The sequence below is a fragment of the Cryptomeria japonica genome, chromosome 7 (assembly GCF_030272615.1).
Source record: "Cryptomeria japonica chromosome 7, Sugi_1.0, whole genome shotgun sequence".
NCBI lineage: Eukaryota > Viridiplantae > Streptophyta > Pinopsida > Cupressales > Cupressaceae > Cryptomeria > Cryptomeria japonica.
Window position 1 is genome coordinate 147,386,255 of NC_081411.1, and position 20,580 is coordinate 147,406,834.

At 35.9% G+C, this 20,580-nt stretch overlaps 1 protein-coding gene across 1 annotated transcript; it reads left to right on the plus strand.

Moving 5' to 3' along the window:
• The first annotated feature begins 5,884 nt into the window (after positions 1–5,884).
• LOC131042113 (uncharacterized) lies at positions 5,885–15,955 on the plus strand. Its single transcript, XM_057975428.2, has 3 exons — positions 5,885–6,199; positions 8,851–12,761; positions 12,890–15,955. The coding sequence occupies exons 2-3, from the start codon at positions 8,886–8,888 to the stop codon at positions 15,653–15,655; spliced, it is 6,642 nt and encodes a 2,213-aa protein (XP_057831411.1). The 5' UTR covers positions 5,885–6,199; positions 8,851–8,885; the 3' UTR covers positions 15,656–15,955.
• The last annotated feature ends 4,625 nt before the right edge of the window (positions 15,956–20,580 follow it).

A 20,580-nucleotide genomic window follows, 5' to 3' on the forward strand; every position in this document is an offset into this window, starting at 1 on the left:
TACTACTTGAAGACTTGATCATATTTCTTGCTTCCAGACTGCATTGCATTTGGATCATTTTTTGACAAGATATCAAGTTACCAGTTTCCATGACAGTTTCCTATTACTAGTTGATAGTCTTTTGTTACCAGTTGCCTGGACCTATTTTGGTGATCTACCGGAACACCTTTCGAAGCTTGCGGAGCCTTGGGCATTGATTTTGATGTTCTTTGGCATGTGGTCGACCTAATTTCCACGATCTATGTTTCATCCTTTGGATTTTCGAAATAATTTATGGGTGGAGGCCGACCTTTTTATTTTACATGTTAGGTCTTGTTCTTTGGGTTTTGATCCCTTTTGTGTTGAATGGATCCTTTGGATATATATATATATATATATATATATATATTTGTAATTATGCATTAGAATGAAATGAAGGAGAGAATCAAGTAGCTAGACTGCGCGTAGAAGTTAGATCTTAAGATTCAAGGTGCCGGTTGTGACCTATTCTACTAGGCCTATGAGCTGATATGTTGTAACCGGTTGGATGTAATCAAATTTCATGCAATAAAATAATCTGTTCTGCATTGCCTCCATCATATCTTTGAGTTTCCGTTGTGTTTAATCTTGATGCTCGATCCGAATTGATCTCTTTGAGTTCCCTCCTCACCGTTGACTGCTTCACTTAGAGATCCAAATAGAGAAACCAAGATGAGGCTAAAACAAGAAGATAAATATGTTGGGATGAAAATAGACGTCAGTGGTCATGGAGAGGTGTTACATGCATCTTCCAGGCATAGGTGTAACGATCAAACGACCACCTTCAGGTTATCAAATTTGTGGCATGATAGTGCGGCACGTGGATGTCTCCATGACGTGCCAATGTCTATGTGTCAAACAATCAACATAGTCAGGAAAAGGACAAAGAGAAGCCTAACAAGGCAAGTGAGATCGACAAAAGGACAAAATAGTCAAGAAGGTCTCCAATCAACATAAAGTGAAGGTGCTTATGTAGTGTATAATTACATGGGGTACAATTTACAACACTACAATAGGGTTAAAAGATAGATTGACAGTCATTTTAAAGCGAACCAAATAATTTTTATAGGGTTAAACGATAGATGGATAATTATTGTAAAGTGAACCAAATAAGAAAAGTTCTTAAAAAAATACTAATGTTATATTTAATTCGTTAATTTATTTCAAATGCTATATTTAATTCATAAATTTATTCCACATGCTATATTAATTCATTAATTTATTCCATACATCTGTATTAGTGGTCTTCAATAGTCATTCAAACCTTTTGGATGTGTATGTCTAACTTGATCCATATGTAGCTAAAATTATTTTAGACACTAAATGGGGTAATTTCAAACACTATATTTGTTGTTGGGCACATATTGGTCTCAACTAATTTTACAAGCAATTTAAAGTAGTATTTATGAGTTTTGTATGTTATGAGTAGTAGTTGGAAGTAAAGAAAATTATTCCAACTTGTCACTTTTTATGAATGAATTTGATTTTTAGCTCTCGAACATTGAACTTTGCAAATCTTGAAGAAATTTTACTAGTTTTGCAATCACATTATGAATGCTGTCACTTATGTAAGATTGTAAAGAATGAAAAAGTTGAAACTTCTTGGGGTTTCAAGAAACTTTTATGTGATTTTGTTCTAACAAATTATTTCTCCATTTCTCATTATTATATCATTTTATACTTTTATTTGAAGGTTCCAAATAGTAGTGTTATAGGGGAAGAGCACTAGTTACAACCCATCTTCCAATAATTGTTCTCTCCTTGCACACGCAACCCCCAATTGCTAACTTTAAAGAAACTAAAATCCCATTACTAAATTTCACATGTACTAATAGTCTCCCTTTTTTTAGCATTTTTGGACAATAATTGGCCCATTTGTGCATAATTATTAGTACCCATAGCGTGTGACTAATGCAACATTTGTGCATAAGTATTGACAATTTTAAGTGCACGCTAATTGGGGCATCTTTAAGTAGGTATCAAGAAACAATTCAAAATGTGTACTTTTTGACCCTTGTGCGCACTAGATCCCACAAAGTGCATTGGTACTACCCAAAAGCAAAAAACAAAAGCTATAAGCAGTTAAGTTGCATGTAGAGACAACAATTTTATATTTTTGTCAAAATCTGATATACCATTTAAAATTTGTGGATGCACAAAATTAACTATAATGATGACTACGAGTATGCTTCACCTATCACTAGTATTTTCTAGAATAAGTCTATCATATATTCATTTTACACCATGTAAATTTGTAAATTTCTATTTATTAGACTGAAGGTGTTCTTTATATTAAATAAACAACCTCTATTTAAAAATCAATGATGGAAAATTACACATACAACTGCAAGACGATTGGAATAATATAAATTGCCGATTTTCCCATGCATTGTCCCTACTATTTTCCTATTTTTTACATCCATCCAACAAAAATGTTAAAGTAATCAAATCTGCGCGGGTCACATGGTAAAAGCTTGTCTTTTTGCACCTCTTTTTATTTATTTGTGAGTATAATGTTATATGCTTCCTTTGTTTTATTTATTATTTTACATTATATTTTGATTATACAATATTTTTTACACATAATAATATTTTAAATTTTAATTTTAATTTAAGTATTAAAAAAAAATTAATTAATTTTATTTTTTCAATTTCAATTACTAATTGATTCTATAATTTGATTTAGATTAAAATATAATTTATTATATGAATATTTATTTATATATTATTTATTAAATTATACTATTATTTTTATAAAATATTTTGTATATATTATAATATTTTTTTTGCTCAGCTATATATAATAATATATTAAAATCAAATTTATAAAAAAAATTAGTTTATTTAGAGAGAAAATATTGAATAATTTATTTTTATATTAAAAAATAATTAAATACATTTATTTTCATTTATATTTTATTTTTATTTTATATTATATTTTACTATAAAGTAATTTTTACACATAATAATATATTAAAATCAATTTTAAAGATTTTTTTTTAATTTACATAAAATATTTTAGATAATTGAAAGGAAAAATAATGAATTTTGATTTCAATGGACAATTAATTTAAAATTTGATCTTTCATTGAAAAAATATTTAAATATATTTAAAAGTTGAATTAATTTCATTAACATTGATTTTTTTACTATTAATATTTTTTGTTTAAATTTGTTTCTTGAAGATATTGATAGATTATAAAAAAAACTTCAATAATAATTTACATTTAAAACATGAAACTTCAGAATTTACCATATCAAGAGATTATGAAAATATGAAATAATCAAAATTAAAAAATATTTAACCTTTTTAAAAGGTTTCATTTTATTTAAAATTTTAAAATTATTGTTTTACTTATGACTTTTAATATAGAAATTAAAATTTTAGCTTTAGCAATTTAAATATAGTTAATTTTTATTTATAATATTCTATTTGAAGTGTGATTTTAATTTATTTAATAATTTAGTTGTATTTTTGTTTAATTATATATATATATATACATATATATATAGACACACACACACATAAACACACACACATATATATATATATGTGTGTGTGTGCGCGCGCACACACACACACACACACACATAGTTTCTAATATCGAGTTTCTATTTCAATTAATGTTAATATTGTTTGTAATACATAAAAGATAGAGATAGAAATGGAGAAAAGAAAGGAGAGAAGGGGGACAAAGACAAATAAAATAAAGAGAAGCAAAAAGAGAGAAAAGATAAAGGAATAGTGAGAAAGAGAGGGGAAACAAATGAGACAAAGGAGGAGAAAGAGAGTAGAAATATGTAGAGACAAAGAGACAAACAAAGATAGGGATAAAGAACGAGAAAGAGAGAGGGAGACAAAGACATATAGAAAGATAGAAAGAAAGATATCGAGTTCTCTCTCCCCCTCTTCTCTAGATTTGTCTCTCCTCTAGACCTATCTCTCTCCTCTTACCTATTTCTCCCTCTCTCCCCCCTCTTCTCTCTCTCTCTCTCTCTCTCTCTCTCTCTCTCTCTCTCTCTATCTATCTATCTAACTATCCCTTTCTCTTACCATAATTCTCTATCTATCTCTATCTCTCTTCTCATATATCTCTAACTCTCCTCTTCCTATCTCCAGGTCTACCTATCTCCCCCTATCTCTCTATCTTTCCATCTCTATTTTTCTATCTCTTCTCATATATCTCTAACTCTCCTCTTCCCATCTCTAGGTCTATCTATCTCCCCCTATTTCTCTATCTTTCCATCTCTATTTCTCTATCTTTGCTTCTCTATGTTTGTTTCTCTCTTTCTCTTTATACCTCTATTTCCCTCTCTCTTCTCTCTTCAAACAATATTAACATTATGATATTGTTATCAAGATTCATCTATGTAGTTTTGAATCAAACTCATTGACCCATGTTTCATGAGTAGTGGTTCACAAGAACTCATCTCTCATGAGAATGAATGGTCCACTTAGCACTCATTGCATCTAGGTGATGCTCATAGAGGTGAAGAAATGGGTCTTTCTAGGTCGCCCATCCCAACACTACTCCAAATCAAGCATACTTAACCATAGAGTTTCCTCTAAGCTTAAACCCACTTAGCTCCCAACCCCGTTTGCATAATCTTCAACAAGTGTTGTGCCTTATGAACCATTCATTATAGAAGCTCTGTCTCTTCTCATACATCTATCATTCTCATTCCTTCAGCAAGTGTTGTGCCTTATAAACTCAATTTTAAAAAATAAAAATTACTACAAATTTAAATGCAAATATTGATAAATTCTTAAATAAATGAAAATTGTACTTCAAATAAAATATTATAAATAGAAATCTCTCTCCCTCTCCCTCTCTCTATCTCTCTATCTATCTTTACTTGACTCTCCCTTTATCTTACCATATATCTCTATCTATCCTCTCTTTCTTTTCGCATATATCTCTATCCATCCCCCTTGCTCTCTCCCTCTATCTATCTCCCCCTATTTATCTTTCTCTCTATTCATCTCTATTTCTCCATCTCTACTTCTCTATGTTTTTCCTTACTTTCTATCTCTCCCTCTCCACCTTCTCTACGTCTCCTTATATCTCTATCTCTCTATTACTCCATCTCACCATCTCTCTCTCTCTCTCTCTCTCTCTCTCTCTCTCTCTATACCTCTCTATATCTTCTTCTCCACCTCTCCCTCTTTATCTCTCTATATCTATCTTTCTTTGCCTCTCTAACACTATCTAGATCTATATTTCTTCTTTCGTCTCCCCATTTATCTTTATTTTCTTATCCCTTCATCTCTATCTACCCTATATCTCTCCTTCTCTCTGTCTCTCTATATGTCACTTCCTATTGATATCTTTATCTTTGTATTTCTTCGCGTTTCATTCTCTTCCTCTCTATATATTTATCTCTTCCATACCTATCTATCCCTCTCTACTCTCTCATTCTTTCCCTCCCCTGTCCATTTCCCTCTACCTTGTATACATATGTTTCTCTCTCTACACCACTCTCTCTCTCTCTCTCTCTCTCTCTCTCTATTATGAAACTTGATTATATTCTCCATTAAAAGACTTTGTTTCAATTATATTTGGATCCCTATTGATTTGAATCTATCAAATCTCTATTGATATTTTTTATTGAAAAAACAACACCATGCCAACCAATTGACCTCATATTTTGCAAAATGTATAAAAATATAGACCAAATTATTTTGAAATTGACCTTCTGCACCTTTTCGGTGTACCCATTGCACACCAGGGGCAATTGCTAGTTAAATAATATCAAAATTTTGATTGTGGTAGGATTTGGAAGCCCAAAATGAGGGTTTGAGCCTCTCAAATAGCCACGCCAAAAGCATTTTTCGGTTCTTTTCTTTGCGCATCATTTTTAGGCACAGTTTTCAACGGGGAGAAGTAACGGCGATAGTGGAGCAGTAACGTCGGCTAGCAATTACAAAGGATATTTAAAACTCCACCAATGCTGCAGTAAGTGAAAGAAGAGTTACAGTATAAGCCTTTCCAGATTCTACTGACCAACGGTTATAGTATAAGAAGAGTCGAGGCACCATCAGTAAAAATAATAGAAAGCAGTGATTTCAAGGAGAGCGCGGGAGAGGTTAATTGAAAACTGAGAGCAGAGGTACATTCGCTTCCATTGCTGGTCATATATGGTTGGCCTGATTTAGCCAGGGGGCATATTTTTTTAAAAGGTGTGTATACTATTCTAGCCTGCCTGTGCATTAGCAGATGTAAAATTTGACTGCAAATCAATTTTCAAATGAATTTTTCTAGTGTTGTATTTCCATATTGCATATGGCACTGGTTGTAATTTGAGAATTTTGTGAAGAACTTCTTGAATTGGCTGTCTCTCCTTAAGCCCCCGATCCTTGATTGGATTAGTTAGTGCCTCTCCTCTCGTATTTTTCTTTTGCTTGTTCTACTTGTTAAAAACTAATGCGTTATATCCGTTTCTGCTGCAATACTCTGAGAAACAGTTTTTATTTTGTTTCATAGTTTCTTGTTTAGGAATTTTCCGAATCTTTCTCTAGCGTGCCATAGCAATAATCTATGTTTTTGGTATAATTTTCTGTTTTTCTTTTTGGATGATTATCAGCTAAGGCTGTCAATTCATTGGATTATTAGTATATATGCTGTTCAAAGTAAACTGTCATTTAATCAATGTATTTTTGAGCGCTGTTTATACGCTGCTTGTTAGCGTAACATTACCTGCAGTTCAACTCTCCGTGATTTACGGATAACTGTTGATGCATGTTCCTTACAATAAGCTGTGACTTATGAAAAACTGGTGATTGCATGCTATTTGCATGATTTATGCGCTCTTTGTAATAAGCTAACTAATGTGAACAGCAAGTTAGTCTTCACAATCTTCGAAAACTTTACCGTCATTCCTAAGGTTATTTTTGTATAAATCTGCATATTTTTTGCAGTTGTAAATTGAACAATGGGTTAATATAGTTTCCTTTCTTAGCTGCTCTGGTTTTCATCTTTTGTGCTATTATATGCAGTTTTGCTTTTATTATTTTCTAGCTAGATCTTGTGCAGATCTGCACTTTGTTTGCAGGTTTGAAAAATTTACATGGTATCAAAGCGAGGTTGCTAGAAAGAAAAAGCTAAACACTTTTATTTGCAGGCACTGAAGATAGAGTTGTTTTTAGATTGGAATAACCATTGTATTGAAGGTTTTGTTTTTGTATCTTTTTGGAGATATTTTTAAGGAGTGAATGATGTATATGTGTAAGGGTTACAGATGCAGGTATTGTGAAAGCAATCAACATGGGCATGAATGGTGTCCCCATTTCTCACATAATGTCTTTCTACTTTTTTTTGGAAATGCATCAGAATCGCAAGCTGCTCCTTCTCCACCTACAAAAATAGTTGATGTACCTTCACCTTCACCTGCGAGTTTGATAGAGATCTTGGCTTCTTTGAATGCTACTTCAGATTCTCTTCAGCAGGTTCATTCTTGTCCTCTTGATGAGCGAGATATCATCCTATCAGACATTTATCATTTGTTTGTTGAATCTCTCTCTGATCATGATGACAATTTTGAGGACACTCTTCTCTCTGATGTTGGCTCACATCAAGTTGCATTTTCTTTTGGTTTGGATTCTCTTGTTCTCTCTCAGCCACTCCATGCTACTATCTTGACAAATCCTGATTCATATCCGAACAAATCTCACACTTTAGTGGTCACTGTTCTGGAATCTTGTATGGCAGAGTCGCAGTTCAGCATCGGATTGGAGAGACATGAGTATTTATCAAAACCATTCATCTTGATTCCTTCATACATTTCACTTGAGTGGGAATTCAGCAGTGTGACAGCTCAAGGTTTCTATCTTCCAAAAGGAAGAGGCATCATTTCTTGCAAGGGAACCTACTACAACATTCGTTTTGCTACATTTTGTATTGACATTCTTTCTCTTCTTTGTGAAGGCACAACTAGCCACTTTCTGCAAGACCTTCTTTGGTTGCAAGACATTGTAACATAAAGTGTCATGCAGAGTTGGTGTTTATTTTGAGGGGGGGTTTTGTTCCTACTGGGTTTTTCCTCTTTCCTCTTTTCTTTCATATTTTCTGTCTCCTTACTTAGACTTAAGGGGGGTGTTAGCGTAACATTACCTGCAGTTCAACTCTTCGTGATTTACGGATAACTGCTGATGCATGCTCCTTACAATAAGCTGTGACTTATGAAAAACTGGTGATTGCATGATTTATGCGCTCTTTGTAATAAGCTAACTAATGTGAATAGCAAGTTAGTCTTCACAATCTCCGAAAACTTTACTGTCATTTCTAAGGTTATTTTTGTATAAATCTGCATATTTTGCAGTTGTAAATTGAACAATGGGTTAATATAGTTTCCTTTCTTAACTGCTCTGGTTTTCATCTTTTGTGCTATTATCTGCAGTTTTGCTTTTATTATTTTCTAGCTAGATCTTGTGCAGATCTGCACTTTGTTTGCAGGTTTGGAAAATTTACACTGCTCTGTTTTTTATGTTGAAAATAATACAGTGCGTGTTTCTTGACTGCTGTAGCCTAAGAGTTAAATTAGGGTCTGAACTTTTTTCCGTTTTGGGCTGTTGTTACTTATAGTTTCCGTAGGAGATTAATTTAGGAGTTGAGTTTCTGTTTAAGGAGATAATTTAAGAGAGTATTTTTGAATAAAAGGGGCTGGAATCATAGGAGCTGGAGTTTTGGAGATGTAATTTTCATATTTTGAATAATGAATACCTTAAACAGATTTCAAGGCGTATGAAGTCTATATTCTTGTTATTCTTGTTTGTTCTGTTGTATTGTGCTTATTTTCTCAATTATACAGAAGATGTGTTTATTAAATTTGCAGGATCTGAGGGTTGTCTGCATCAAGTCTTAAAGAAGATGAGTAGGGAGATGGGGTTGGCTTCAATTCTGTCTAGTGCTGGGGGAGAGGCGATTCGTCAGTCCGAGTCTCTTGACGTTAGGCCTTTGCCTGATCAAAATGAAACTAGGGATGCCAATCTGTTTCGGGTTATGCGCATTGTTCCCGACAGGCAAGATTATAGCTTTGTTGAAAAGGTTCAGCTTCCAGAAGATGAAATTGTAGGATTTTGTAATAGGCTTGTGCCCGCATCCGCTAGTGCTTGCTCAGGTGATCTGCCACAAATCCGTATCAACTTCGACGCATTAAACCAGCTACACTTGCCTGTTGTCGGATTTTACGGAGATAAGAAGACAATGGTTCAGGTTTTCCGCAAAGCATTGCTGATTCATGAGTCAGTTCTCGCAAAGATGGAGGAGGCAAGGTTTGAGCCTGGATTCTATGTCACTATCCCTCAAGAAGCAGCTGGCGTTTTGATTGCATTCTACTGGCATGAAGGTGAGCATTTGAAGGAAGCCTGTAGAAAAGACATGTCATGCAATTTCATTAGGTATCTGGTTGAGCTCTGCCAGTGCGTTCATATTTGTCTTGGAGGGAACTATCCTTTCGAGGCCTTGGCTGCGTCTGCCATAAACACCTACTCTAAAGCTAAGCGTACAAGAAAAATCCAAGTAACTAGTGTGAAGAATTCTGAGAATGATTTGGAGTTGTTGCCTGGATTTAAAATGAGCATAGATCCAGAAGTTAAGACAAATAAATTCTGGCCAGTACAGAATGCAGGTATGGCTGTTGTAACCGATGACAGCAGCGTCATATTCTGCGAGGGATATTACCGTTGCTGTCTCCTGACAAGATACTACAGAGCTTCCACAAGAACAAGCATTCAAACACAAGCAGTAACCCTGAAGGCTTCTGAGCTCGGCGATAAGCTCCGAGAGTGGTCATTAGAATCGACTGTTGATTACACTAGGGTGAACAATAAGCAGTTTATCAGTCTCCTCGAATGTTGTCATCCACGGGAGTACGAGGAATACTGGTTGTTGAAAGATTCTTTTACAGAGTCTGCACAAGCCATGGAAATAAAGAAGAGATGCTTTCTAAAACTTCTTCCAGTGTTCTGCAGTCATGTTTTCCTTTTCGTGGCCGGCGAATGCAGTGGAACAAAGGGGAAAAGTTCATCTACTAATTCAGAGAATACAATACAATCACTTTCCCACACCGGCACTAACAGCTTTGAGCAGTTCTATCGAGAGCTGTCGATGATCTTAACAGGGGAGAATGGTTCTCAGAAGGTGTTGATAGTTGGATCAGACATCGAATTTTCTTGCAGTGATGCGGAGCACATAGTTAGTGTTGAAAGCCTAGTCGAAGGAAAGGAAACCCCACTGTATATCCGGTATGGAGAAGAAGTGAAGGTTAACTGCTCTGCACAGTGCTGCTGCTCCACAAAATTCAATGGTAAGGCAAAGTTTGTACGGCTTACCAAGGATAAAAGAGGCTTCCCACTTTCAGGTGAGAAAGTTCAAATTATATACTCCCCTACTTCTGTCAAGGCTTGTCGTCGTCCTAAGATTTCGAAACTTGAAGCATATATTAGAATTGTTAGTAACAATTCCTCTCTTTCTGCAATTCGTAATTGGGTAGAAATCATGGTACCAAACGAACTAAAAAACCTTGAAAGAAATACTATGTTCACCGCCTTCTTGTTGACCTGTGACCAGCATATGGCCCTTGAGTTCATGGAGTACCATTTGACAACTTACAATACAGAAAGCCTACCAACTGGGTTTCGAAGCATGTTTGAGAAGTTCAAAATCCATGGTCATCTCCAACCCACAATCGATCAAGCGGCCCTCATATCTCATGATACGCTCAGAACTGTGTGTTGTGAAGTGTATAAGAGCCAAGAGCTTAAGTTTTTGCAAAATATGGAAAAAGAGCTCTCGACTAGTGTGTCCAAACAGAAGGTAAACATCACGAAGAAAATGAAGGACCAATTTAAACTAGCCGAGGACAGATTTTTACAGCAATTGAAGGAGAAGTTTTCAATCGGTTCAAAAGACAACTTAGTTACCAGTTATATTGAGGAAGTGGTAATTATATATCCCTCTTTTTTGTCGACAATATTTTCTTCTGAGCAGAGTCATCAAGTTGAGCTGAAAGTCTGTGTTGAGAAGCACGACTTTGACGTTGTATGGAAAGCACAAGAGGTAATTCCGACCAAGAAAGAAATGAATGAACTAATCAGCAATCCTACGCATCCAATTGTACCCATATGGGGCCAGCCATTTGAACTAGTAGCTATAGATCCCAAAATCCGAAGTTTGTTTAAAGTTGTTCTTTTCAAGTCTGGAGAATCAGTTGTTTTTATTCACAACTTCAAAGATTCCTACCTTGAACTCTTCCACTGTGCAAGACTGGGTTCCCATTTAATCGAAATCAGGACATTCAAGAGGGGGTTTGATATGTTGTCCATCGATGAAGCTTCCCGAGCTGTGGCTTTCTACGATAGAGACAATTTCAAGATTGCAATATATAAGTTTGATGATTCATTTAAGAAGATCTATCCCACTGGAGTAGAGGTTAATTTGGATAAATATAAAGGCAGCAAGATTATAACTTGGATGCATTTAATTCCGGGTAAAATGGAGTTGCTGTTAGTTGATGTCACGAACAGAGCAAGGGTAGTAGAAATCCATCAGAAGCCAGTGATGAAGCCCAAATTCTTTTCTCTTTCGCCGTCCCTGTCTCTAACAAAAGCATGCATTACTCTTGATGGCTTTTTCTTCATCGTCTTCAGCGAATTCCAAAGCTCTGGCAATGGTGAAACTGTGCCAGAGATTCAAGGATCAAGGCAAGGGCTCATATTGGAAATTTTTGTTTTGGGTGATACTTTGAGTCACTTGAAAACCATGGAAATCAAAGGCGATGAAAGTTGCATGTGTAATTCAGAACAATATGGGGTGAAATTAACTAGTTTTGGACCACAGAGCCACCTTGTTCTGTATAATTATATTGATAGTTCTCATCTTCTTACTTCCCATGTTCTGAAATCGGTATTAGCCATGGAAGCTGTGCGATATACTCCTGAGCTGGAGCCAGAAGCGGAAGAAAGTGCTGGGCAATTCCCCTATTTGGGGTATATATATCATATATTTGACAAGTTTCCAACAACTCCTACACTGATCCCGGCATTAAAAGACATCACATTCAAGGTGATACTAGAGAGCAGCATAGACGCCAATGGAGAGGCGTGCATCAAGTATTTAGAATTACTCATTAGACAACTCAAGCAGAGAAGAGAGAAAGATTTCTCAAATTTCAAGATTCAGTTTCAAGTGGAGGATACAGAAATATGTTCAACTTCAACCGGATTTGGCCGCTGGCATTCACTTCCATTAAAGGACAATTCTAAGATGAAAATGGGGGTTTGGGTTCGAAAACTTGTTTGCCTTGTACCAATTCAAATAGCTCGAGCAGAAAAGAATGGGATGGTTGCTTTAAAGGACGGACTGCAAATCCCTCCCGATATTAGCTACACTGGCAGCGTATCACTTGCAAATCAATTGCGTTTTGGGTTCTACGATGCTGTTCTTAACAGTTGGAAGGGTCAAATTAAGGTTATCTCTTCCATGGGAAAGCAAAGCTCTGGTAAGTCTTATCTGTTGAACCATCTGTCAGGCTCTTTGCTTGATGTTGCAGGGGGTAGGTGCACAGATGGTGTCTGGATGACTCTCATCGCTAGTGACGGAGGAGATGTCCCCGGGGATAGCAGGTGCCTCTATGTGCTTTTAGACTTTGAAGGTCTTGGAAGTTTTGAGCGAAGTGAGCAAGAGGATATGCTTCTCTCTGTTCTCAATGCAGCAATCAGCAATATCACCATATTCAACAAAAAGGTATGAATATGTGACCACAAATTTTCAACAATACTATATGTACGTCTGACCACAATACTATCATAAGCCTGCCTACTTAACAATGGGCGAGGAATCATTAATGATTGTTAATTTTGTTGGTATAACAGGATTTTCATTTAGACAAGGAGACAGAAACGTCTTTCAGCCGCTTTCAGAGTGGGATCAACCTACTTGAGCAGGACAATAAGCTTTTCAAAGGTCTATTCTACATTGCCATTAAGGACGTGGATGCATCTGATGTACATGATCTTATACAAGAATTTAATGAGAAAATTTTTCAAATATGCACCAAATCTCCAGAAAATTTCATTTTAAAAATGTATGGCGGGAAGGTGGAGATCGATGCTATGGCTCCTTACAATAGATCTGAGTACTATCAGCATAGCTTAAGTGAGCTCGCACAGAACGTTCACAAAATTGATCATTGTTATGACAATGGTTCTGCTTTCACCAGAGATTTGAAGTTGATCATATCTCAAATTGCAGCTAAAGATTGGTCTCCTGTAGACAGTAAGCGTGTTGGTATTATAGTTGAGATTATAAAGAGAAATCTCAAGCCTGCCGTCTCTATGGGATGCCTCTGTGCTGCAAATACAAACGAAGTACAAAAGCTTGTCAATTTTGATACAGAGGAAGAGGTTCCTGATTTACCTCTTGTGGTTGATGATTTTTCATTCAACATTTCAGATTCGGACTTGTATCTGACGCATACCAAGAATGGCATTAGGCATGTTTTGTCTCAACTTAGGTCCACAGTCGAGAGTATTTTACCCAGGGAAGGAAACAATGCTGACTCGTGGCATTCCATGTTTGAGAAGTTCCTAGAGGCAATCGGAGAGAGAAGGCGGGAAAGAGTTCAACAGTGGATAAGCACAAACACCAGAGATTTTTGTAAGAGTGAGGATGTGCAAAAGTTGCAGTTAGAGGCTAGTTTAGCCCTTGGAGAAGTAAAGCAAGGTCTCTCCGTTTGTGGTTGTAAATGTTCCAAGTGCTATTGGAGATGTGTGTTTGAGAAGGGCCATAGTCAGGACCATTCTTGTGAGGGCAGTCATTCATGTACAGAAATATGCACCTATTGCGTTCGAGAAGGAAACAACTCTAATCTATGTAAGGATTTGGCCGGCCACCAAGGTCATCACCATTGCAAAGAGAGAACTCACACATGCCGAGAGCCCTGTCATCTGTACAATCTGTCATCAAATTGCAATGAGTTTTGCTCTCAAGAGCCTGAACATGAGGGTCCGCACAGTTGTAACTCCCTACGACACATGTGTAAGGTGAGTTGTTCACTTGAAAGCTGCAACAATACATGTATTGTGCCCATTGAAACTATTCACAGAAGACACCGGTGTCATGAAAGATATTGCCAAAGCAAGTGCATCATGAAAGGCTGCACAAGGACCTGTGGGGAGGAAGATCACTTCCATAAAGGAGAGCATTTGTGTGGGAATGAACACACATGCCCTGAGAATTGTGAAATGCCTGGAATATGTGAAGTATTTACACAGCTAGTGAGGAAAAGCTGTAATTTCAAAGGACAAAGGGGTTCGTTTGAGTATGAACACTTTTCAGAACAAAATGGGCAACGCAAAGGCTGTTGCATTCTTATTCCTCCCTTTAAAAGGACTCATCGAGGCCCACATGTTCACACCAATAATGCATCTGCTGTACATTATTGTGACACTAAATGTGAAGCTTGCGGTTACTTCTGTCGCCTTCCGCTAGGTCACCCTGGCTTGCACAAGACAGTGCATGGAAATATGAGGAATACAAGATTCATTTCAGAGGAGGAGGATATCAACATTGGGGATCGTAAGTATAAATGGGGAGAAAAAGGGGAGGCAGAGATGTGTAACATGTTCTGCAGGAAACAGGGTCGAGGTCATATCCATTTGGTTCCTTGTCCAAAGACCAGCAATCAAAGATACATAATGTGCACCAGCAATCTCCACGACGGTTCCAGGCACGCAACAGTCAAATATGGGCCTGACATTGATGTTCCAAAGGATGAGATGACTCATGAAACCTACTGGAAATATGTTAGATTTGTTGATCCTTGTACAGAGGAAGAGCGTCAAGAGTTTAACAGATGCAATCACCAGTGCAAATCCGAGGAGCATAACGGAGACTCAGGGGAAAACTCTTATTGCACGGAGCAGCTATGGCATAAGCCTATTGAGAGAACGAGACAAAATGTCAGTTCTACAACTTATGTAACTGTTGATGGCCACCGTTTTGCTTGCCGTCATTCTGCAAACGTTCCTCATCATGTCATTTTTGTCATTGACATATCAGGTTCTATGGGCTCCGATGATATTAGCCCAACGATGGAGATGTTTGATGAACATAATTCTAGGCTTGGCTGTGTCTATGAGGCCATCCTGACATTTATAGGAATCCGTCTTACAACGGTTCCTGATGACTCTGTGTCAGTGGTTCTATTCAATCGATCACCAACTATTGCTGTAGAGATGCAGGATATGGAAGAAAGTGTTGTAGAAAGTCTCCTTCAGTATGCACCTTCTGGATCAACAAATTTTTCATCAGGCTTGGAATGCGCAGAAAAGATATTGATAAAAGCACAGGGAGACCCAATACTAAACATGAAAATACCAGTTGTTATCTTTCTTAGCGATGGAGGAAACAATGCCAGAAGGAATCCTGTAGACTGTGTAGAAAGTATGAAAAGACAGGAGTCCAGGATGACTCTTCATACAATAATGTTTGGTAATGATCCCACAAAGAGTATCCTAGAGGAAATGGCAATGATGGGAGATGGACAGTTTCAGCTGACTCTGGATGCACTTGAGCTGTCTAGAAGCTTTGAGAATCTGGCAAAAAGCCTCAGGCCCCCAGTTGCATCTTTGATGTAAGCCACCTGAAGGCTTAGCAATGGTTATCCTTTTTTGAGTATGGCGTGTTATCACTTGCTTTGATAAATAGGGTTTATGTAATGTAATCATCGGTCTGTGTTTCAGTTGTGTCTCGAGTACATTTTCCTGTGTCTCAAGTATTATTGTGCTCTTATATATGCTACTATAAATGTAATATTTTAGTAAGGTGAAGTATAATTGCCTTTCTAGAACGTGTCCATATGTAGGACATGTTTAAGATCTTATGGACTGATAGCTGTATGAAATTTGAAAATAAGAAGAAAATATGTAATATGTTTATCTGTTGTTAGAGTGCAGGCAAGAGATTGACGTAATTTTTGTATTAATGCATTTTAATTGTTTTCTAATAGTTTTTGTATTTTTAAATATTTCAGTGTATTAAAATGAATTAGGGTTTGCTTTTTACATTGTATTGACGAGTGATATTTTTGGGAGTAATGCATAAGATTGCTTTTCTTTCAATTAATTTGATAAATATATATTTTTTAATTTCTTTTGTTTTCGTGTGAAATTAGTTTAAATATTTTTATTTGTTGATTTCTTATGTTTTCATTTGAAACTTGCTAGAAAAATTAAAGTAAACAGTTAATCAGAAAAAGTTGATATAAAGAAATGACTGCACTATACTTATAAGTCGGCACTGTTAGACAAGTTCTCCTTTTTAATCAAACAATCTCAAAGTTTATCATATTTAGAACAATATTGGCTCTATGTTTATGAATACCATATACAATTACCTTGTTGATATAGTTTACTACATGTCTAAAATATGTTTTATTTCCATCCACTCATATCTATGTATAATGTAGTCATTAGATTTCATGGAATGATAAAACTATTAAGTTTGTGTATGGTTTTTAAAAATTATCTTATCAATTTTGAAACAAGATTGTTAAATGTTAAAATGAAATTTTAATAAGATCATTTTACAAAATGTTCTTATCAATTGAAACAAGATTGTTACATGTTTCACTCAATATAATTTTAACTATAATGTATTTGTGAAACATTTTGATTGTCATATGATTTCAATGATGCTTTAATGTTGAATTGGATTTTTTTAACATAGTTGTTTGATAAACAATTTTAATATTTACTAGCATACATATATATTAAATTATATATAAAGGCTTTAATTTGCTAGTATAATAAAGTTAAGTTATTGCAATGATAAAAAATATTGAAAATGCTATATGTTCTCTTTCCTCTATTGATGTTGAAGAGGTGAGGCAAGATTGTGCGTTTGTCCTTAGGAATGCCATACTCCTTAAAGGTAATATTCCTAAGTTAATGACATCATTATTGCTAAAGTTGACAAGGGCAATGCCACTGTTATTATGGACAAACGTGATTACATCTCCAAAAAGATTTCTCTTCTCTCAGACTCATCCAACTACAAAGTTTTACCCTCTTATCCATTCCCTAAAATCTTAAAAAAATCAAGGGTGTCATCTGTAGCTTATCCTTTGATGAGTCCACCAAGAAGTCTTTGGTCCCTACAAAAGATATCATATCTCACATTTATGGTGACCCAAAGATTAATAATTATGGCACCCCCCTCCGCTAGGGAAAACTTTAAGAAACCCCCCCTTGGACAAGATGTAAAAACCTGGCGAAAGCTGTATAATTCCAGAGGAAAATTTTAATTTTACTGGCGAATTTTTGTGGTTTACGGAGAAAAATAATAATCTCCATTGGCGAATTAGCCATGATCGCTCAAAGTTTGTGAAAAATTCTGGCGAATTGTAATGTTTTTATAACCCAAAAAATATTTACATGAGCAAATTGTAATGTTTTTAAAACCAGAAAAATATTTGCATTGGTGATTTCAACCTATTTTCAAACCATTAAAAAAAATATTGGCGATTTCAACCTATTTTCAAACCATAAAAATAAAATATTGGTGATTTCAAGCTATTTTCAAACCATAAAAATAAAATATTGGCGATTTCAAGATATTAAGTCATTAAAATATGTGGCATATAGTCGTCAACTCTTTGCCTGAAAGACTGCCCATTAGAAAATCTTGGGACCTAGCGACAAGCCCTTATGACTCTATCTCCAACTCGCAAGCTAAAAATGCAAAGCCTTCATAATCTCGAGATCTAGCAACTTAGGGAAACTGAACTGCCACTCACAAATTCTCGACCACAAAATGTTAAGTCCTCGTCACCGCAGCAAATAGGAGATAGTGGTAACTTTAACCCTTGTCGTGTACTTGCCAACATAAAATTGTTTATCTCTTAACCACTAGCACTTCACTCGCAAGCTCGTGGCTTGATTAGGTCTTCAAACATTTAACTTCGCGAGCTGGTGATAACCATAAAACGTAACCACAAACTGTCTAGTTGCTAGCTTGTGACCTAAAAATGGTAACATTAAACAAACATGAGAGCTAGCGACAACTGTATGAAATGAGTTACTCGCTAACTCTCGTGGCTATAATGTATGACATCAGACCAACTCAAGACCTTGCGACCAAAGAAATTTCACTAACAATCTCCAGCTTGGTAACATAAAATGCTAACACCCAAAAAGCTAGAGACCTCGCGATGTAAACCCAAACCAACTTGTCGCCAGCTTGCAACTTGATCACGTCTTCAGACATTTTACCTCGCGAGATGGCAATAATCATAAAACTTAACCACAAACTATCTGGTCGCTAGCTCACAACCTAAAAATTCTAACATTAAACAAACATGAGAGCTAGCGACAACTATGGTGGCAAGCTAATATGTATGAGGAATTTTTAAGGCTTGGATGCTGACTCATTCCTGAGGGACTAGTTTGAAGGTTTCTCTTGAGTTGAGGTTGATTAGACAAGCGAGGATGACGATTTCAGAGGCATAAAAGGATTGGATAGCTTCTGAGTTAGAGATGCAAGATCACAGATTTCTCTGAGAAATAAGAGCTTAGGTTGCTTGTTGTCAGGGATTCTAAAGAAAAATTTGTCCAATCAAGGAGGAATAAAATCAAAACAAAATCGTTCACAATAGATGAGCCTTAGCAGGATGCAGTGGATTTGATAGGCATGACTTCTAGAGTCTGCAGTCATGTTGAAAAACACCAAAATGATGATTTTTCATGTGAATGAGCATCACCAAATGAAGTGTTAAAAGGTTATAAATACAATGGAGTGGTGACTTAATTGGTAGAAAAGAAAAGAAACCTTTTCATTTTCTGAGATTGGTTTTTTCCTCGGAATGGAAGATGATGTTTGAGCAGGATCGTGCATGGAGTTGTTGTGTGCTTTGTGATACCGGATGGGTGTTTTTTTGTTTTCTTCTATGTGAGTTTGTTTATTATCAAAGGGGTTGTTAAAGTGAGAGGGATTTCTAGAGGGGGTGTGAAAGTCTTTTCTTGTCAAGAAAGACCAAGCATGGCACATCCTCTGTTTCTACTCTACCATAGGATGGCAAGGGGTTTGAAGAAGGAGCCCATAGAGGAATGAAAGAAGGATTTGTTTGGGTGGGGAGTGGTAGCCAGTCATCTTTGTGATGACATGGAAGCTGCAACCCCTCCCCAACATATTGCATTTACCCTAAAGCTCCTGTTTCCACTTTTCTTGATCGTGGGCATGAAGGCTCGAGCTCCTCTTTCCATTTTCTCTGTTCCTAGGCATGAAGGCTTCCTCCTCTATTTGGAAACGATCTATTGGATAGAACATAACATCTCACATTCCATCCGAAGGCATCAGGGTGATAATGGCATGGCTCAAGCAGTTTTGCAAGTTGTATAGTCATTGAGGCTCCTTTTTTGGTCATTTACAGAGCAAATGAAAAGCATTTAGTGTCAAGCTTTGTGCAAGTTCTTGAAGGAGTTATATATAAATTTATTTTGCGACGGTCGACGGAAGTAGTAATTTTATTCAATAGAAATTAAATTCTTATCTATTTCTCTCCGGTGTATAATTTTATCTCTTTCAAATGATCAGAATCATGAGTTTTAACTTTTTTCATTTGTTGCATTGTTATGGTGTATGTAATTTTTCATTTAATGCTTCCTATTATGCCCAGGAATGCACAATTTCTGTTAGTCAAGAATCATATTAAGGATTCACCTCATTGTAATTGGTCGACGGATTATAGGTATGAGTAAATGCCAACTTTATGGAGGAGGGAAAACGTGTACATGATAGTCATAGAACACCTCCATATATATTACATAAACATCCATAGCATATAAAATCATAAGCATATTAAGAATGAAAGTATCAAACACCATAATAGATAGGAATACAACATAATTAGTAAAACATGCATGCAACTCAATAGGAATAGGAATGAATAATGCCATTACATACACAACCTAGATTCATATGTAAACTAAAAAACCCTTGACCATTCAATTCACAGTGAAAACAAAAATTCAACACAAAGACAATTATGTGAAGATCTCAAACTACAAATGATATTGATGGGTAAGTGGACAAAGATGGTAGTCAAAAAAGTGGACACACCCAAAAAAAACATGAAAAACAACAAAACGCGCACGGGGTATTTCAAATTTAAAGAACCCCGTATGTGTTTAGGCTAGTTTTGTCGAGCCTAACCAAAGCTAAACTGCGTATGGGGTTTAAAGTATACTAACCGTGTACGCAATTTAAAAACTAGAACCGTGTACGCGGTTTAGAAACTAAGAACCCTGTAGGCTATTTAAAAACTAAAACCACGTACGCGGTTTGGAAACTAAAATCCCCGTATGCGGTTTTAGTTTTTAAACCGCATACGTGTTTGTCTTTCAATAAAATGCAATTCATTTAGCATTCCATTAGGTTTTTCATAGGATATATACATAAAATATAACATTTAAGTATAAGTGACATTTCTCTTTGTCTTTTATCTTTCTTATACTTTAAGTTATATGTTATGTATATATTGTCAGGATCTTTAAGAGTGGTTCCA

Bases quoted from the DNA above. Each gene is read 5' to 3' on its own strand.
- LOC131042113 (XM_057975428.2), top strand. From the start codon at position 8,886: ATGAGTAGGGAGATGGGGTTGGCTTCAATTCTGTCTAGTGCTGGGGGA. The intron at 12,762-12,889 runs GTATGAATATGT...TTGGTATAACAG, and splicing joins TCACCATATTCAACAAAAAG to GATTTTCATTTAGACAAGGA.